At 46.7% G+C, this 19,661-nt stretch overlaps 1 protein-coding gene across 1 annotated transcript in view; it reads right to left on the reverse strand.

Moving 5' to 3' along the window:
• The window catches only part of HHLA1 (HERV-H LTR-associating 1), a 35,301-nt gene that overhangs the window by 10,224 nt on the left and 5,416 nt on the right, over positions 1-19,661 (reverse strand). The window contains exons 4-14 of the mRNA XM_029923327.1: positions 18,038-18,097; positions 17,079-17,159; positions 16,023-16,106; positions 15,836-15,919; positions 10,815-10,898; positions 9,115-9,171; positions 8,921-9,007; positions 6,506-6,751; positions 3,820-4,059; positions 810-878; positions 412-486 (exon numbers count right to left, since the gene is read on the reverse strand). Coding sequence (XP_029779187.1) covers positions 412-486; positions 810-878; positions 3,820-4,059; positions 6,506-6,751; positions 8,921-9,007; positions 9,115-9,171; positions 10,815-10,898; positions 15,836-15,919; positions 16,023-16,106; positions 17,079-17,159; positions 18,038-18,097 — 1,167 coding nt within the window. The remainder of the gene's footprint in view (positions 1-411; positions 487-809; positions 879-3,819; positions 4,060-6,505; positions 6,752-8,920; positions 9,008-9,114; positions 9,172-10,814; positions 10,899-15,835; positions 15,920-16,022; positions 16,107-17,078; positions 17,160-18,037; positions 18,098-19,661) is intronic.

Consider the following 19,661-nt stretch of genomic DNA (forward strand, 5'->3'; position numbering starts at 1 on the left):
CCCACTGCCCCCGTGGGCATCAGGCCCATTAAAGGAACGGCCTCTGTCTGGCAATGCGCACAGCACCTTGCTCATCCGGCATTCACTCGATAAAGGTTGATTGGATTAAGGTATGCAGAGCTCAGTAGCTCCAAATCTCTTCCACACACATTATCTTACTCAACACAAAACCTGGGGGGAATAAAGACAGTTTTAGCGCTCGCAATAATTGCTATTATTCTTACTTCCCAGTCGAGGAAGCTGAATTCCTGAAGCTGAGCGCAGGAGACCCCCGCAGCAGTCAATGGCAGAGCTGGGATGGAATCCCAGCAGTCTGAATCTAAATTTATCAAACAGACCTCTTTTTATTGCAGGACACAACCTCGTTCCAAGCAAACAAAAGCAACAGAGCGGCAGGCTGCTGGAACGTACTGGAAGCCTGGTGGGGTCCCGGGGCCAGGGTGGGCTCTCCTCCAGGGGCAAATGGCCAGGGCAAGGGGGCATCACCTGCAGGGGGCGAGAATGGCCTTGCAGAAGTCAGCATGAACCGGCCTTGGGTTATACACACAACTGAAGAATAATAGTGCCTTCAGGATAAAGAGTTCTTATCTCTAGGGAGAAGGCAGCCTAGAAAGAGGGAGTGCTTTATGCAAATCACAGGGCCCTTTCACAATGTGAAGCTGGACTTGTAAACCAGTTTTCCTGCCCCTTTTCCTGCGAGAACCGGGACAGTACAGTGACCAGCTCAGCCTGCAGGGGGCCCTGTCCTTCAGAGCCCCTGCCTGAAGCCACGGGGTGTTGGGTTTCTCCTCCCAGATGCAAGGTCTTACCTGTCTGTGGGTATGTAGGGGCCGGTGCCTTGGTTGGATTTGGGGTCCGTGTGCCAGGGGTCAAGGTTCCTGGGATGAAATGAGAGAGGTGTGAGCTTGAAGGTTCCTGGGATGAAAGGAGAGAGAGAGAGAGACAGAGACAGAGACAGAGAGACAGAGAGAGAGAGAAGGGAAGGGGCAGAAAGAGAGGGAGACAGACAGGATTCCAAGGAGGCTCCACACACTCAGTGCACAGCCCAACATGGGGCTCAAACCCACAAACAATGAAATCATGACCTGAGCCGAGATCAAGAGCTGAACGCTCAACTGACTGACCCACCCAGGTGCCCCGAGCCTCTGTTTGTTCTCCGATTGCCTGATGGGAAGAGGCCACATGCCACAGGGCCTGCCCTAGTCAACCAATGGCGATTATTAAGCCGGGTACCTGGCAGGATGCAGACCTGAGTAGGAAACAGAACATGCAAAGGGTCTGTGGCCATACCACCCTGCATGCACCCAATCTCATCAGAACATGCAAGGAGGCACTCCCAGGGTAGAGGAGGAAACAGGCCACGGATGCCACTGGAAACCCACTGATCCTGGTATGGAATGATGAAATGGATGGGAGAGTAGGGGTGTGGCACGGGTGCCATCCAAGCATCGCTGCTCCTGGGTGAAGCAAATGTGCTTTTCACTCTCTGAGTCCGTGTGCACACTCACTCCACCCTGAACCTTATAAGCCACCTGTCCTCTTCACTCTCAGGCATGGGCTCAGCTCAGCAATTTTCTTGATGCTGTTCATAAAGTCCTGGTTAAGGGCCACTTTGGGACATGATCCTTGCTGTCGAGATCCTGGACCCACAACCTCCTTACAGGGGGTGAGGGAGAGGGAGATGGATCAGGGGTGAGGCCGACAGGCACATGAGTAGAGAATGGAGGCTGGAGACTTCCAGCCTTCCAGGCAGAGCTGGGCAGCACCCTGCATTTACACACGGCTACGCTTAGGAGGCCCACCTCCACAGGGTAGTCTTGAGTCTTGCCATTTTCTTCAACATCTTTTTTGAATTCCCCTTTGGGCACGGGACTGATTGATGTAACCCCCTGAACCCAGAAGGTGGCAACTGATGCTTGCTACCTGGGTGTGTTTCTATGTAGTTCTAGAAACCGAGCACCTTTTACGGCAACCCAATCACAGACTTTATTCGTCTGTGATTGCTATTTGCAGTTGAACGAAATGACTGCAGAGCTGCAGATGGCTAGAGGTAAGAGGGACCCAGGGCAAAGGCAGAGATGTGCTCTGCTCTGACCGTGTCCTGTTTGCCCCTGTCCTTTGGGAAGCATGTCTCTGGGAGCTGGCCACCATGCTGCACGGTGGGTGCCATGGGACCAGGTAGTAGGAGTTGCCATTGACTGGGTTGTTCCAAGGTGCTGTGTGCTGAGCTCAACACCTTACGGCGGCCACCTGATCCAGTCTTCACAGCCACTCTGAAAGTAGGTGTTCCCTCCCCCATTTTGAAGATGAAAAAACCAGGCCTCAGAGAGATCAAGAGCACTGCCTAAGGACAGACAGCCATGGTGGAATCAGGATTTCAGCCCTGCTGTGTCTGAAATAAAGACCATCATGCATCGCCTCGGGGCCGTGCTGGATCCTGCATCCTGCTAGTCAAACCAGACATGTTAGACTTTAGGTTTCCTAAGCAATCATGAGAAATGCTGCTCAATTACAGCTATCAAACGTGCATTCCCACATCTGTTTGTGCAACTGAGATTTTGAGCCTAAAGTCAAGACTTTGCATTTATGTCCTCTATTTCTTAAGAAATATAGGTCATTCAACAGTTTTCCTGAGATCCTGCTATGTTTCCTGAGGACTGGAGATTAAAGACGCAGGCCCTTGAGGAGAGCATGGCCCAGAGGGAGGAAGGTCAAGTTAATGGACACTAAACACAGCAATGATGAGTGTTATGATGGACCCACTATGGTGAGCGTGGATGAAAGGTCTTGGGCTGCAGGTTCCAGACGAAGTGATTTTAAAAACAAATATAATAAAGCTTTTATATTTGATTATAGGAGTACAAAATATAGAAAAGTCGTGACAATGAGTGAAGAAAAATCAAAATCACATCTACTTCCCAGATATAGTTAAAGTTAATATGCTGTGAAGTTTTCTCAGTCTTACTTTGTTCTATTTTCTATTTTCCATGTATATTTATTACACACCCATATACACAAATACACATAGAAATATAGAATGGGGATCACGTTTGAAAATTTTTCTCTTGCTTTTGTTATAATTCAGGCTTTCCTGATAGTAAAAATGGTTACATATTAATGTATATATATTTGCATATGTAATTAATGAATGTGCTATCTTACAGTGCATATACAGCGTGTATATGTAATTGATGTAATAACATTAATACATAGTACTACAGCACCAAAAAAGGGAATTGAATTTTCTGGAATGAACCATGTTGCTTTCACTGGTCACTTGTTTCACGGACAGTGAAAAAAAGGGACAGAAGACATTAGAAAGTGGGCACATAAAAGAGAGAGGATGTGGGAGGGTCCTGCGAAGACGGTTTTCATCATTGATTCGTTCACTCATTCACTTATTCAAGATGGGAAGAAAAGGGTTGGAGTAAAGAGAAGGAAGAGAGTTCACTTTATGGTTTTTAATTACGGTGCTGACTTATGGTTCATTACTTTTCTGTGTGTGCATTACATTTAAAAAATTTAGAAAATGTGGGGCTCCTGGGTGGCTCAGTCAGTTAAGCATCTGACTTAGACTCAGGTCATGATCTCATGGTTCATGAATTCAAGCCCTGTGTTGGGCTCTGTGATGACAGCTCAGAGCCTGGAGCCTGCTTTGGATTCTGTGTCTCCCTCTTGCTCTGTCCCTCCCCATCTCATGCTCTATCTCTCTCTCTCAAAAATAAATAAGCATAAAAAAATTTAAGAACACACAAAAAGTAAAAATTTAGAAATTTTTTAAGACAGACAATGCTAACTTTAGTGAGCATCCCCTCTTACCGGAGGCTGGGCTGGCCTGGGAGCCGCTGCTGCCTGTGGCCGCTGTCCCAGCAGGAGGCCCAGCAAGGCTCCTTGAGGTCATGGCCTCTGCAGAGGGTGTCTGCGTGGAGGACGGAGTTTCCCAGGGAGGCCCTCCAGGTGCTTTCTCACCCATAGTCTGAGCCCAGGGCACCGGTAGGTGGGAAGTCCACTCCTGACTGTCAGCTGTCACCCATGGAGTCCCGGCCGCCCTCCTGGTAGCTGCACGTGGGGCAGTAACAGGGACTTTTAATTCTTGACCATTTTGATTCAGATATAAAATCACCAAAGCATTGAAATGTTATCAAAGGGCAAATGTCATGTGTGTGCATAATACAGATGACCCAGGGACTCTCCCCTGACCTGAAATAAATGGACCGCATCGTAAACTTCATTTTCCTAATTACTAATAAGAAAGAAATGTCCAAGGGCGCCTGGCTGGCTCCGTTGGTAGAACACGCAACTCTTGACCTCAGGGTTGTGAGTTTGAGCCCCACGTTGGATGTAGAGATTACTTAAAAACAAAATCTGAAAGAAAGAAAGAAAGAAAGAAAGAAAGAAAGAAAGAAAGAAAGAAAGAAAGAAAGAAAGAAAGAAAGAAAGAAGGAAAACGAAGGAAAAAAGGAAGGAAGGAAGAAAAGAAGGAAGAAAGAAACCTCCAAATCCCTTGGACATCCAAACCATCAGCTGAGGTGTGTGTTTGGGGGACCGCGGGCTCTCTCAAAGTGAAGAGCACATTTCTCATCTCATGACCTGGTGGAAAGGTGATGGGGCTCGAGGTGAGGAGACCTGGAGGGGAAATTCTGTTCTTACCGCCCCCATGTTGTGAAATTTGGGACAAGTGACTTCACTTTATTTTTTTTTGGTGTTATCATTAATATGAGGATGATGATAATGCTGCTAATAACAATACACTATGGCAGCATTGTGAGCAAGAACAAACAGTCTTCTCATGCTGGCCATTTCAACAATTGCTGTGGGTTTTCTCTTGCTCATTTCCATGATAGGAATTAAAATAATTTTTTCAAGTTCTTAAAACTCACCCCTTGGGGTGCCTGGGTGGCTCAGTCAGTTCAACATCTAACTTTAGCTCAGCTCATTATCTTGCAGTTTGTGAGTTCGAGCCCCGTGTTGGGCTCTGTGCTGACAGTGCAGAGCCTGGAGCCTGCTTCAGATTCTGTGTCTCCCTCTCTCTCTGCTCCTCCCCTGCTTGTGCTCTGCCTCTCTCTCTCCCTCAAAAAACATTTTAAAAAATTACAAAATTGAATATTTAGATTTCTCATCCAGAACAAGGTATATCACTTCATTCATTTAAATATATATATATATTTCTCCCATTAACGTTTTATAGTTTTTCTTATATAAAACCCAACACTTTTCCTACTAGACTTATAGCTAAGTATTTTACAATTTTCTTGCCACTAGCCATCACATCATTTAAAAAAATATTATTCTGGGAAACTTTCTAATTATGTGTAATTGTCACGATACTGGCTACAGTACTAATGACTTTCTGGTTAGTGAAGTTGATTGCTTTTTCTCCTTCTTGTTTGCTTGCCTGCCTCCCATTGGTTCTCACCTCCTCCAGGAAGCCCCCTCCCTGGGTTCTCCAGGACAATAGCTCTTTGTAGGCTAGATCCCAACTATCAGTTTACTTGCCCCTGTCTCCCTCCCTGGACTGCAAGCTCAGGTACGAAGGGGAACATTGACAGAGCTGTGTTTTCAACAGCCAGCCTGGGTCTGGTATTAAATACACATCTTGATGAATGAATGCATGAATGAATGAATCCTGTGACTCTGGTCCCTTGTCAGAACTCATTGAGACACTTCTGGCTCATAATGAAAGAGTTATCTCAGTTGTATCTTATTTCCAAATAGCATGAGCACAGCTTTTCATCTTCAGTGACAACACCTGTGACGGTGTCCACAAAGGTGGTGGGGCAGGAGGAGCCTCCTGGCGCTCCGTCCATGGCAGCTTTCCAGGCTGGCATCAAGTCATTAACGTATTCTTGGCATCGCTGTCCAACCAGCTACAAAGTAACCCCACCTTGTCATCAAACTCCACCATTTAGTGTTCATTTCAGGAGAGATATCGCTAAATGCTTTGCCAAAATAAAAATAGCTTCTGCTTCAATGTACTTCACTTATGTAAGATGTTCTTAGTGGTATTCTTTTTGTTTAATGTTTCTTTATTTTTGAGAGACAGAGCATGAGTTGGAGAGAATCAGAAAGAGAGGGAGACACAGAATCCAAAGCAGGTTCTAGGCTCAAACTCAGGAACCATGAGAGCCGAAATCGGACCCTTAATCGACTGAGCCACCCAAAGGCCACTTATTGATATTCTAATTGGGGAATGCTGGGTGAAGGGTATCGAGGAGATTTCTGTACTATTTTTGCAACATCTTGTGAGTCTTAAACTATTTCAAAATAAAAAGTCCTACAGATGAGTGTCAGGAGGACACCATCCCAATGATACTTGCTATTTGCTGTTTTGCTTGTCTGTATGGAATCCATACTAGCTCATGTCGATCTCTTATTTAAGGGGTGCTGAAGAAGAATGGGGTCTCTGGAGAAGGGAGAAAGGAAGGATTTTCTTTATTTACGTGAGCCTCGGGGGAATAGGAGGGAGAAACAGGACAGGAGGGGTAAGGGAGAGAAAGCTTCTTACCCAAGCCTGGGAGGGTGGGGGAGGTGCTGCCCCGCGTGGCTGTGACCTTGGCGTGAAGTTCAGGAAGCCCTCCTGTGTTCTGAGCTTGCTCTCCCTTTGCAAGAGGAGTTGTCTCCATCCAGGGAGCAGTTCTCAGGGAAGACGCTCCAGTGCTCTGGGCTCCGTGCAGGGGGCTGGCCCTTGGTAGTGTTTGCTGGCTTGTGGGTGTGAGCATGGAGGTCACGGCCGCACCCCTGGTAGCTGTACCTGCAGGGAGACAGTCAAGGGCAGCTTTAATATGCTTGACACTTTAGGCACAGAATCGTCAAGCCCCCAAAAGGTCGCTGAACAGCAAATTTACTGAATGAGAGTTTCCAGCCTTCCTTGGAACAGTGCCATGTATTGCCAAAGAGGAGAGTTTCTCTTTGAATGACAAAGTAAGCTAAAATACCAATTTCCAAAAACACTATGTAAGGGAGCACTGTGAACAGAATCAAACGCCATCAGGCCGAAGCTTCCTGAAAATCAGCCCTTTGCAGAGAGATAGCAGGAAGGCTCGATTCGGAGGGAAATCTGCCCGCTATCCTTGATGCTCCGTGGAGAAATGGAGGAAGAGGGTCAAACGTAATTTTACCTTCTCTCTCCTATTGGGAAGACTTGGAGGTGGGGGTGGCACTTTAGGGTGACAGGTCCTCACTGGCCCACTGGGTGCCTTCTGGGTGGACGAAGCCTGGCCTGCGCTCTGGTGAGATTTCAGCCCCTGGTTGCCCGTTTGGCAGGTCAATGTGTATGGCACTTCCTGGCAATAGTTACGATGTGGACCTGCAGCCTTACTTCTGGGCCTGGTGACACCCACATGCACCAGAGGCCCGGTCCTTGTCTCCAGATTAATCGGACTTAAGGCTAAGTATCTCCCAATCAAACCTTCACTCAGCCAGGTGAGTGATTGGCTATCGGGCACATCAGTCTTATAAATATGTGTCCACTTGTACATATGTTCTCTCTTCCCAAGCATTTGTACTTTATAAAGGAGCAGAAGGGGGCAGACGGTTGAGACTGGAGTGGGAAGGTCATGGAAGGACTCTCCAAAGAACTGAAATTCACTCAATCCTCAGATAAGTCCTCAGACTTCAAGTAGGTGAAGGGAACCCCCAAATGCCCATTTCATCCTCTTATCAAGCAGCCTTGCTCCATAAAAGATGAGTCTCTTTCTTCAGCATAACTAAGACACATAAACACAGTGACAGAATGCAGCACACTCCGGTGGAAGTGAAGATTTCCTGTAAATTTCATTTCATGCCAAGAAACCCTGATGAAGAAACTACTATGTACATGGTATGTGCCAGCAGCAAGGCAGCGGGGAGCAGACTGTGGGGCTGAAGAAGACTCAGTGTCTGCCATCAAGGACCATTCAGGGAGGAGACATACATGGAAAGTCACCTGTGATCCAACCTGGAGTAACACAGAGCCCTGGAATAGAATCATGGAAGACAGAAGACATATTTTGATTAGAAGATTTTAGGAAGGGGGAGGCAGCAGCTGAGCTGGGGACGGACAGACAGATTGGGTTCTGACATATGGAAAAGTAAGGAAGGAGCTCCAGGCTGAGCAAGGCGGCCGGGGCATGGGGAGAGATGCCATCTGCAAGAAGAGGTGGGGATTTCAATGTCGTTTTCACAGAAGATTCAAGGGAAGAGAGCAGATGAGGCAGAATATAATTCCAGAAACATGTAAACTCCAGGCTAAGAGCTTTGGGTCCTCTGCTCCTGACTGAGTTCTGAGCAGTGAGGGGACAAAACCCAAGGGTATCTCAAGACTTCCACTCTTATGGCAGTGAATGGATGTTATAAAGAGATCAGAAGCTGGGTCCAGGAAAAATGGCTCAGAGGCTATTCTAGTCCAAAGGTAGATGGTAAGGACTGGAACTAAGACAATCACAGCAGCAGCGGATAATCTTGGAGGACCAGGCAGATTCCAGAAACTTCATTCAGCTAGATGTGACAGTTAAGTGTAGGGACAAAGAAGGCTTAAAGGTGGTTCTAAAAAGGCCACCTGGTGCCAGGGAAAAGGCAAGCAGATGGGGAGGTGTGTGCAGAGGCATAGATGATGGTTGGGTAAGGGATGAGTATTTCAGGGTGACAATGTCTACAACAAGTTCACAAATTCAACTGCCTACAAAAGCCAGGTAGTTCATGAGAAAAAAAGTGCAAGGTAACAGGGAGCAGAGAGGAATCTGGAAAAGACAAGAAAGGTGTCCCCCATTGTTTATTGGCTGCTACAAGATGCTCTTTTGTAAAAGAATCCAGAGATTACTTTTCTTTAATGGTGAAAATCTTTGATTTTAGCAACACCTGAGGGCAGGGTTCAGTCTGCTGTCTGTTGGCTGGACCCCTGGTCTGGAGGTGATAGTAGGAGTCTGAGGGGGTTCACACTCACCCGGAGCACCAGACACGCTGCTGGTAAATGTGTAGTTGATAACAGGAGATTTCTCTGCCATCTCCCAGAAGTTGGAGAGGTTCCTTCCTACAAAAACCACACCAACAGGATCAAATCTTGGGTTTATCTGCCGGAAGATTCGGCTCATTCTCAGCTCAGAGAGCTTGTCAAAGAATGAATGGTTGGTGGTTCACCTGACTTTCCCGTCATCATACAGATGAAGATGCAGTCGGATTCATTTGTCTGACTCACTGTAAGACAAACCAGTGCACAAGGCTTAGCAATGCTTCCGTAGCTCTGAGTCTCTGGCTGAAGTGAAAAGTAAGCTGGAAATCCCTAACTCAGATTTTTAAAGGAAAATAAGGCTAACTGTTTCTTTTTAAGGCAGCCCTGATTTTGCAGGGGGTGGTGGTGGAGGGAGTGAATTATAATATAATCGCTAAGGACACAGCCTCTGGGGTCAGCTTCCAGACCTACAACATCAGATCTGCCATTTACCAGCTATATGGCCATGAGTAAACTGCTTGACCTCTCTAGGTTTCCGTTTACCCATCCTTAAAATGGTGGATATTCCACAATTCCCTTATTTGGGATTTCCAAACCCCCAAGTCTCTGTGAGATGGAGGTTTTGTGTGAGTTTGGCACTCAAACTCATTTGGTGGCAAACCTGACATGACAGATAAGAAGCCATTGACAGTCTTCTGTCTCACTTAGTGTAAAGGGTCATTTTGCTAAATGAATGGGAATGAATGTGTCTGATTACGGCAGGCTGTCTGTCTTAGGGATGTTGCTGGCACTATTTCACCACCTATGGTGTAGATACCCAATTAGATCTTCAAAAGTCTGAAAACTAATGAATTCCCAAATGCCCTTGTCCCTTAAGATGCTGCCCAAACAATGTGAACATTCTCTTGCACGTCCTTCGAAGGACGGCCGTGATGATCCAGTGGGATCATGTGTATGAAGCACCAAGTATGGAGCCTGGCAGGTGGAAAAGCTCAGTAAATAGTCATAATAATAACAATTATCACTGTTAATGGGGGTCCTGTTATTATATACACTAGTATAGTGAGCAAGAGCACGGACTTCAGAAAGCCAGATTGCCTGAGTTAGAGTCCCATTTCTGCAGAATAAGCTTGGCCAAGTCACGTGACCTCTCTGTGCAATAGTTTCCTTTTCTATAAAGTGGGGATAAACATGTAGTTACCCCACAAGGTTGTAGTGAGGACCCAAGGAGGAAATCCTTGGAAAGCCCTCTAAGAGCCCCTGGCAGCTAATGATATCCATTATTATTTCTCTTTCTCCCTCCCCTGTTTCTAGCACAGTAATTGCTCCAAGGTGCAGCACACCAGCCTTCTGATGAGACCATGGTGGGTAATTGACCAGAAACGTGCTTTGCAAAGTGGGTCCCTGGGGGAATGTGAATTGCCAGGGGGTTATATGAGGCCATCTTGTGAATGGGGCAGCTCTTTCTCAACTGTATGCCAAACATGGGTGTAGGCTGCATATAGATCTAATTCTAAATTCTGAACCAACCTTGAACAAAATAGGCAACCTCTCTAAATTTCAGTTATCTCATCTTTACAATGGGAGTATAGCTATCCAGTAGAAGTTGGTTTCTTGAGTCTGCCTGGATTCACCCACCTTTGAGCCTTGGACCCTTCCTCCCCTGACATACTAGGAATGGCTCTGATTGGAATATAGAGCCTTCAGATACTAGTGGTTGTAACTGAGCCACACCGATTGTCTAAATAAAACTTACACAGAGGTTCCTGGCAGCCCGGCCTGTGCCAGGGCTTGGGGTGGGGAGCCTACCAACTTTGATTAATATACCCTTGGTAGATGCCAATTTGCCAGATCTCCCATTTTCCAAGTGTTTTCAAGATGAACACACCTGAGAGGATTGAGGTTGACTTGAAAATCTCTGTGAGGTAGCTGGTAGAATTTCCAATGATGTCCACAAGTAGGGCCGTGAAATCTGCAAGAAGGATTGAGGAGGTTTACATTTCTGACCCAGAGACGTGAGCAGAAAAGCATAGTGTATTCTGACTTTTCAGAGTGGATTTTACAAGTTTGATTTCGTTCAGTTTGTTGAGGACTGTTAACTATCATGTAGATAAAGATTACTAATTATAAAGATGTCTTCATTCCAGTCAGGGAGAAAACTTCCGGATCCACCATCAGAATCCCCTTTCTCCTCCCACCACCCTCTCCCCCCAAGTCCCTCTATGCCAACACTGAATGGCTGTGGAAAACTACATTACTAAATAATGGCTGTTCTCATTTGTGCTCCCCTGTTACCTCAACAAATTCCTTTAGTATACCAAATCTATCTGACAGGAGGCAAACCAACAGTTAGGCAACAAGAATTTACATAATTTTGGATTTTCAAAATGTGATGTAAACATTAATGGTGGGTTTTAAAGAGACAGGAAACATGTACAAAATAGAACCAGGGACCTCTGCTCCTCTCCCCCCTTGGAGATTAGGAGTATTTCACATTTCAGGCTCTAAGCTCCTTGTGAACTTTCTCTCTGGGCAGGGTTTGAACAAGGCCATAGCCTGGCATAGTGGGCACACCGACCAATGAAAGTTCCAGATACACCTCCAGGCAGAGCTGCTACATCCTGAGTCGTTCCCTTAGGTTTCCCAGGATCCAGGGCAGGTTTGGCTTCCAAAACAAGGGATATGGATTCGAGGAGCCCCAAACAGTAAGGAGGAAGCTTCTGGGGTCATCTGGATAATTTCCTGTCCTGCTTTGGAAAAACACTTCTTTTATTCAGTGGGGTGTAAGCTGACTTGAAAATAAAGAACCAGAGGACTGAACATGCAGAACCCAGAGAGGCAGGAAAATGTCACCTGACAACCAATGGCATGAACGCTCGAGGCCGAGAGGAGGTGGACAGTACTGTGCGCGAACCAGCACCACGGTATGCTCTTACCACACCCGCATGGTCATGTGGTCAGTCTCCCACAGGGGAGACGCGGTCATATATATTTGTAGATGTGGACTCCGGGCCACGCGGAGGGGATGCAAACTTGGGTGCCCACATTTCTGTGTCTCTTTAGACCAGTCTGCCTTTGGTCACATTATGGAAACTGAGGAAGGGTGGTATCTCATTACTTCTTCATCTGTTTCTTCCTACTTCTCAAAACTTTTTGTTTATTAATTCATTTACATAATAAATATTTATTGACTGTTTGCAGGGTGCCAGACAGCTGCTCAGGCCGGAGGATTGCATGAGGCACCATCTCTGCCTTCCTGAAGCTGAGATTGGTGGGAGAGAGAGACTCATGGATAGACCAGTAAACTGCAATCTGCTACTAACATCGTGTAGAAGCTAAGGCTGTGGGTCCAGAGGCAGGACATCAAGGATGGAATCCAGGTTCTACCCAAGTTTCAGAGACAAAGGAACTTTGCCAAGGTGCCAGAGGATGTGGTGGAGCTTGAATCTGAACTGAGGTCTAAGCTGGGCAAAGCTCTCACTCTTCCCACTTTTCTCACTGCTGCTCAAGCAATCTCTTACTCAACACACGGTGTGAACTCTTCCTCCAGAATGCCTTTTACAATCTCTCTATCCGGCTTGGAAGAAAATCAGCTATCTTTACCTCACCGATATTCTTTGTTTGGATGAAAATCTGAATGATCTAACTTGGTAGCAATGCCTCTGGATCATATATAAATAGAAAATAAGGGGAAGTGGCACCTGGGTGACTCAGTCGGTTAAATGTCTTTGGACTCAGGTCATGATCTCACGGTTCGTGGGTTCAAGCCCCGCATTGGGCTCTATGCTGACAACTTAGAGCCTGTAGTTTGCTTCAGATTCTGTCTCCCTCTCTCTCTCTCTCTCTCTGTCCCTCCTCTGATCACACTGTCTCTTTATGTCTCTCAAAAATTAATAAAATGTTTAAAAAGAAAATAGGGGAAAAACCTTTTCCTACCCAATTGGTAACGATTTAAGAACGTGTCTCAGTACTTCAAGTTGGCAAGGGTGTGGGAAAAACACATGCTTTCAAACATCATTGGTAGGAGTATAAATGTATGCAAGGTGTCTAGAGAACATTTTAACAATTTGAATCTCTGCAAAATTACTTCCCTGTCAAGGACTGAATCCTACAGTGTAATTGGGCAAGTACTCAAGTGATTGTACACACATACATCATTGTTTATAATTGTAAAAACACTGGGAATAAGCTAAGTTGTTATCAAGAAGAGAAACATTAAGTACATTATGGTACATTCTTTCCACAAATACAATGAATTCATATGAAGGATGAGGCACAGTTATATTCATTGGAATAGAATGGTTTTTAAGACACACTGATTAGTTGAAAGGCAGAGTATAATGCTCCATAGAAAACATGGTAGACACCAAAGTGTCTCTCAGTATCCATTCTCCCACATTCCTTTAGTAAGAGCCCATGAAAGTTAAGTTGGGCACAACTGCGTTTTTTGGTTTGTTTGTTTGTTTCAATTATTTTAATGTTTCTTTATTTTCAAGACAGAAACTAAGTGTACATGGGGGAAGGACAGAGAAGGGAGACCCAGAATCCAAATCGGGCTCCAGACTCTGAGCTGTCAGCACAGAGCCTGACACGGGGCTTGAACCCATGGACTGTGAGATTGTGATGTGAGCCGAAGTCGGATGTGTAACCGACTGAGCCATCCAGGTGCCCCAGGGCACAACTGGGTTTAACGTAGTTTGAAAACTACAGTTTTGAGCCTGTATGCAGGTAGGTGTGGCCATAAGGCTAAATGCTGGGCAATTGAATGTGGGAAGAAGCATGTGGAAGGTTTCCAGACTGTGAGTTTATATAGTGAGTGGGAATGTCTTCAGTTCCTTTCTCATCTTCCTTGGGGCTGGAATGTGGATGTGGTAGCAAACCATCCTGGCCCATGAGAACAAGGGCAGTGCATCATGGGAGGCAGAGCAACAAGCTGGAAGGAGCCTGGGCCCCCTAAACCATCAAACCATCAAAGCAGCCCTGGTGTATTCACCCAGGTGGTCACACACAAAAGCTATTACATTCTACCCTCTGTAACCCACCTTATTTTGAGGCTGTCATAATAGCCTGGCTTTTATTTTCAATAATACAGAGAACACAAAGTAGGACGGGAAGATAGATGGGTAGATGGATGGGGTAGGTGGGATGGTCCACAGGTAGACTAGATAACTAGGTGACCAGGTTTAGGTGGGCAGATTAGACAGGTGGCTGAGACCACATTGGGTAATGTGATTACCTATGGATGTTGGGATATCAGGTATTTCTGATTTTAAAAAAAAACCTTAATGTTTTTATTTATTTTTGAGAGAGAGAGAGAGAGAGAGAGAGAGAGAGAACAAGAGACAGAGCACAAGCAGGGGAGGAGCAGAGACAGAGGGAGACAGGCTCTGAGCTGTCAGCACAGGGCCCAATGTGGGGCTTGAACCCATAAACCTTGAGACCATGACCTGAGCCAAAATCAAGAGTCAACTGTATAATCCACTGAGCCACCCAGGTGCCCCCAACACTGGCTTCCTTCTTATTCAGAGTGAAAATCAAAATCCTTGCAGTGGATTGTAAACTTCTGCTTGATCCTCAATACCCTCCCTGCTTTGCCCCCATAACCTTGAGTTCATTCCCCATGGCTGTCTGCCCTGGCTGCCCTGCTCCAGCCTCTCCAGTCCTCACCGTGCTGCCTGGGTCTTGCCTGGAACTCTCAGTCCCCAGGGACCAGAGTGCTGTCTCTCCACCTCCTGCCTCATTAGCAAGGACTTTTCTGACCACGCTACACACAGCAGCTGTGCCCACTACCAGGTCCCCCTCACCCTGTCCCCGTGCTTTATTGTCCTCGTGCTCATGCTGTTGGCCAACATACCAGGTGTCTTTGGTCTACCCATTGAGTCTCTGTCTCTTCCTATAGAACCCGAGTTAATGAGATCACAGGGAGTGTGTCTAGTTTGCTCAGTGCATGGTCCTCACACTTAGAGGAGAATCTGGCTAACAGTATGTGCTAAGTAAAGCATCACTTGATGGGTGAATGAGCAGTGAGAGTGTAATTTTCAGTTTCACTGTTCAGGTTTCTTTAAATAGAAGGAACACTGAATAATTTTAATTTTCAATGATAAAAGGAATATATGAATATACTAGCAATGAAAAAAGATCTGATGATACAAAGCCCCTATAATCAATCCTCTTCCACTGCAAAACATGTGTCTTCTTTTAGGGGGTAACTGCTTACCTTGTATATTCTGTGCATTATTTTGTAATTTTCTTTTTTTAATGAAAAATGTCATGGAGAGGTGCCTGGGCGGCTCAGTCACTTAATTGTCTGACTCCTGATTTTGGCTCAGGTCAAGATCTCACAGTTCATGGGTTCAAGCCTGTCATCAGGCTCTGTGCTGATGGTGCAGCACCTGCTTGGGATTCTCTTTCTCCCTCTCTTTCTGCCCCTCCCCTGTTTTCTCTTTCTCTATCTCTCTCTTTCCGTCTCTCTCTCTCTCTTATTCTCTTAAAATAAGTAAATAGACTTTAAAAAAGAAAAAAAGACATCATGGAAATGTTTCCATACCTAGGCCAAATCTGGTCACACCCACTCATTTATGCATTGCCTATGGTTTTTTATCCAGAGCAGAATTACACAGTCAACTATTTAACCATTTTTCTAATGATGGACATGTATGTTGTTCTCTGATTTTTCTATTAAAACAACACTGCAGGAACAATTCCTGCCCCTTTGTTCAGACATACGTAATTTTTTAGGATAAAAACCAAGGAAAGCACTTTCTGCAACAGTGATGTGTGCACATGTTTAAGAATAATGGATATCACTGTCTTATTTCACTCCAGGGAGAAAAAGCGTTAAGTCGAATTTACTGAAAGGACACAGCGGCATCAGGAAAGCTGTAAGCCTGGGGGCGGGGCTCCACTCACCTGACAAGTCATTGGTCCTGTTGTTCAGACAGTAGCAGTAGCGGGTGGGGAATCTGGCCGGGTCCACAGCCTTCAGGTTAGAAACTGTGAAGAGACACGAGCCACACAGCACTCCTGAGGCCAAACCTGGCCCTGCCGGCCCATCGCTCACCATCACCATCGCCAAGAAGAGCCGGGCAGCACTTACTGTTGTAAACGGCCACGGAAAACTTGTGGAAGGCAACGGAACTGTAGGAGGTGATGCTTAGCAAGGAGAAGAAGGTCTTGGTATCTGCCAGGGACAGTGAGATCGAAGTCGTCAGATAAATGCCTGAGGGCAATAATACTACCACCAACTAGTCAACAGATAAGAGAAATTGAAAAGACTGGGGGGTTCAGTTGATCGAGTGTCCAACTTCAGCTCAGGTCACGATCTTGTGGTTCATGAGTTCGAGCCCCGTGTTAGGCTCCGTGCAGACAGTTCAGAGCCTGGAACCTGCTTCGGATTCTCTGTCTCCTTCTTTCTCTCTGCCCCTCCCCTGATTGCACTCTGCCTCTCTCTCTCTCTCTCTCTCTCAAAAATAAAATACACATTAAGAAAAATTTTTAAAAAGATGATGAACAAAGAATAAAAAACAAATGACAAAAATAAACAATAAAATAACAAAAATGGAACTTAATACACAAAATTGATTGCGAATAAAACCCAAATTGCAATGGGGCACGTCCTTTGGCTGTGTTCCCGATCTGTCCCTTAGCCCCAGTGGCTCTCCCACAGGGTACTGGTGAGTACAGATGCTTTTCCGGGTGCCACATCTGGGGTGCAGCTCGCTCTCAAGATGTTGGCTGGCCTCCCACTTCCTGTAGATGTTTTCAGACTCATCAGGGGCTAGATTCATCTGCGCACAGAGAAGCCAGTGTGCAGAGATACCACCTGTCCTGCCCGGGCTACACACCCTCCGGAAGAGAAGTGGGCACCAGACAGAAGTGTGCCTGGACTGGGCTTTTTAAACAAAGGTTACCCTTAAATTTTTTAAAAATGTTTATTGACTTAGAGAGAGAGAGGGAGAGAGAGAGAGAGAGAGAGAGAGAGAGTGCACGCGCATGAGAGTGGGGGAGAGAGAATCCCAAGCAACATGCACACTGCCAGCACAGAGACTGACACAGGACTCGATCCCACGAACTGTGAAATCATGACCTGAGCTGAAATCAAGAGTCAGATGCTTAACTGACCGAGCCACCCAGGGGCCCCGACAAAAGTTACCTTTTAAAGCTCTACTCAGCATCCCGTTCACCAGCTCCGTCAAGTTCAGTGCAGACAGATCGACTGACCTTGCGGGCAGCTCTAGAAGAAATTTGCAGATACTGTCACCAAACAGGTTTTTTTTCGGCAACAGAAGTTCCCCGTTTCCGACATTCAGGCACCCATGCCTCGTCTTTGGACATTTACCAAACTCACCCCCACTGCCGGGCACAGGGAGCTCAGCGATAAAGGGCAGTTCCCGTCCTTAGGAGGTGACAGCCAGCGGCATGCTTCACAACAAGTTAGATAAGAGAAGTCCCCATGAAGGACGGGGACCCTCCCTTTGTGAATAATTTCTCTCTGCACTTGGAGACCGGGGAGCTAGGCGGGGAAGGCTCACGCGTGATGGGAAGCCCACAGGAACCCCAAGATTTCTCAACAGCACGTCATTTGGAACTGACTACGTGGTCCAACAGAGAGTGCCCTGGTTGGGTGCTGGCATCGCTGGAAAAACACGGTTTTGTTTTTGTCTTTGTATTTGTTTTTTAATTCCACTATTCTGATGCTTGGGCTCCAACTTCGGAGATCCGGATTTAATAGGTCTGGCATGTGGCGCAGACATCCGCACCAAAATCAATCAGCCAGTGGGTCCCTCCCCCAGATGGCGGTAGCCTACAGCTGAGCGGAGAGATGCTGCCATGTTAAAGCCTGCCCTTCTCTTGCCATTTTCTGAAGATGCAGACTAGCAGTGGACAAGGTGGAAAGAGTGGTGAATGCTCCTCTTCATATTTTTACTAACATGGTCATTTTCAGTGCTTACATAGTGCTCAGATAATCGTGTGGAGGGCACAATCTAAAGAGTGAGAAGAGGGTGCTCTGACCTGTGGGGATGATGAGTGGGGGTCTGGAGAAGTGGGTGGGGGCTCCCTTAGCAGCTGGGGCCACCCACGGGGCCCTGGGGGAGGAAAGTACTCACTCACCTGTGGTGTCGAGAAAAGCCACCCCCTTTTCCTTCCTCTCTTCTCCTCCAAGGCCAGACACTGGGGAGAGAAAAGGCTTCGGGGAGACAAGTCGCCGGCAGAGACTTGGGGCCTCTACGCAGCGGCCTGGGGCTTCGAGAAGGTTGACATCCCCTGCCATGTGAAAAGGCAGACTCCTCCCCTGACACTCTAGTCTCCTTGGGCCAACCTTGGCCTAGAAATAATAAACAGGCAGATGATCCCTGGGCAGGGGGCCTAATCTACCCCACCCTTCATGGATCAGGAAACGGAGGCTCTGAGTGGAGAAGGAACATGCCTCAACTGGAGAGCCCAGAGCCTGATTCCTGCGAGCTGCAGAGAAGTGGCCTTGTCACAGTAGCAGGCCACTTGCCCACTCGGTGAAGTTCGTGCTAGTGAAGAGAGCATCATGGGAAATCTTGCCATGCCTAAGCGTACGCTCATTCTTTATTCATTCGACAAACACTCACTGAGGGCCAAGCAGTCGTGCTGGGTATTGGGAGAGAGAGAGAGAGAGAGAGAGAGAGAGAGAGAGGTCTCTTCCTCTGTGGGGCTTGCTGTCTGTACCCCGGGGCAGGACGAGGGCAGTTCCATGTGAGGAGCAGCAGACGGGGCCGTGCAGGATGCCATGGACTCCTCTATCAGGGCCCCTGGCCTGGTCTAGGGGGCAGTCTTAAGAGGGTCTCCCGGTGGAAGTGACTAGAAAGTCATGACCTGAAGGATCAGTCATTTTGGGTGAGGTGGCATTATGAACATACTGCATTTGTTTCTATTATTGTTGGAACGATTGTTTCATGTTACATTCCTTAGGGGGACAGGGAGGTACTTTACGCCCATTTTATAGATGGAAAAACCAAGGCACAGACAGGCTGAAAAACGTGTTCCAGAGCAACTGAGCCAGTCAGGATTTAAGGCTGGCTTCGTTACCTATCACACCAAGGATGGCTGCCTCTTTTTCCTTTGTAGTGTCTTTGTTTCCAGACACTGAAATAAACCTTCTCACAAATGATATAGGATCTTGGAAACATAGATAGCCGCACAAAGTTTCTAACATCCTTCAAAAGCATCTTGTCCAACACGCTCTTTGAAGGATGGGGGACTTGAGGCCCAGGAAAGCGAGGTGATGTGCCTGTACCCCATATCTGGCTCATGGCCGTTTCCTCCTTCCCTTTGCCTCTGGCGACCCCCTTTCTACTCTCTGCTTGTAACAGTTTGACTATTTTAGACACCTTCCAGAAGAGGCCTCACGTAGTATCCATCCTCCTGTGACTGCCTTCACTTAGCATAATGTCCCCGAGTGTCCATCCGTGGTCATGCACACGGCAAGAGTATCTTCCTTTATAAGGCTGCATGACATTTCACCACATATATATATACATACATACACATACACCACATTTTATTTATCCATTCATCTGTGGATGAATGTTTTGGGATGTTCCTCAGCTTTTCAAGGACCCCACTGGAGCTTTAGTCACCCAGTTTGACCTTTCACTGGGTATCAAACTTCCTGGTTAAATACTGGAGCTCTGAGGTCAGAAGTAGGTGGGGTCCATGGTCCCCGTCCCCACACATGGTTACGGGAGGGCGTGGGTTCTATGACGAC

The sequence above is a fragment of the Suricata suricatta genome, chromosome 15, assembly GCF_006229205.1.
Source record: "Suricata suricatta isolate VVHF042 chromosome 15, meerkat_22Aug2017_6uvM2_HiC, whole genome shotgun sequence".
NCBI classification, from domain to species: domain Eukaryota; kingdom Metazoa; phylum Chordata; class Mammalia; order Carnivora; family Herpestidae; genus Suricata; species Suricata suricatta.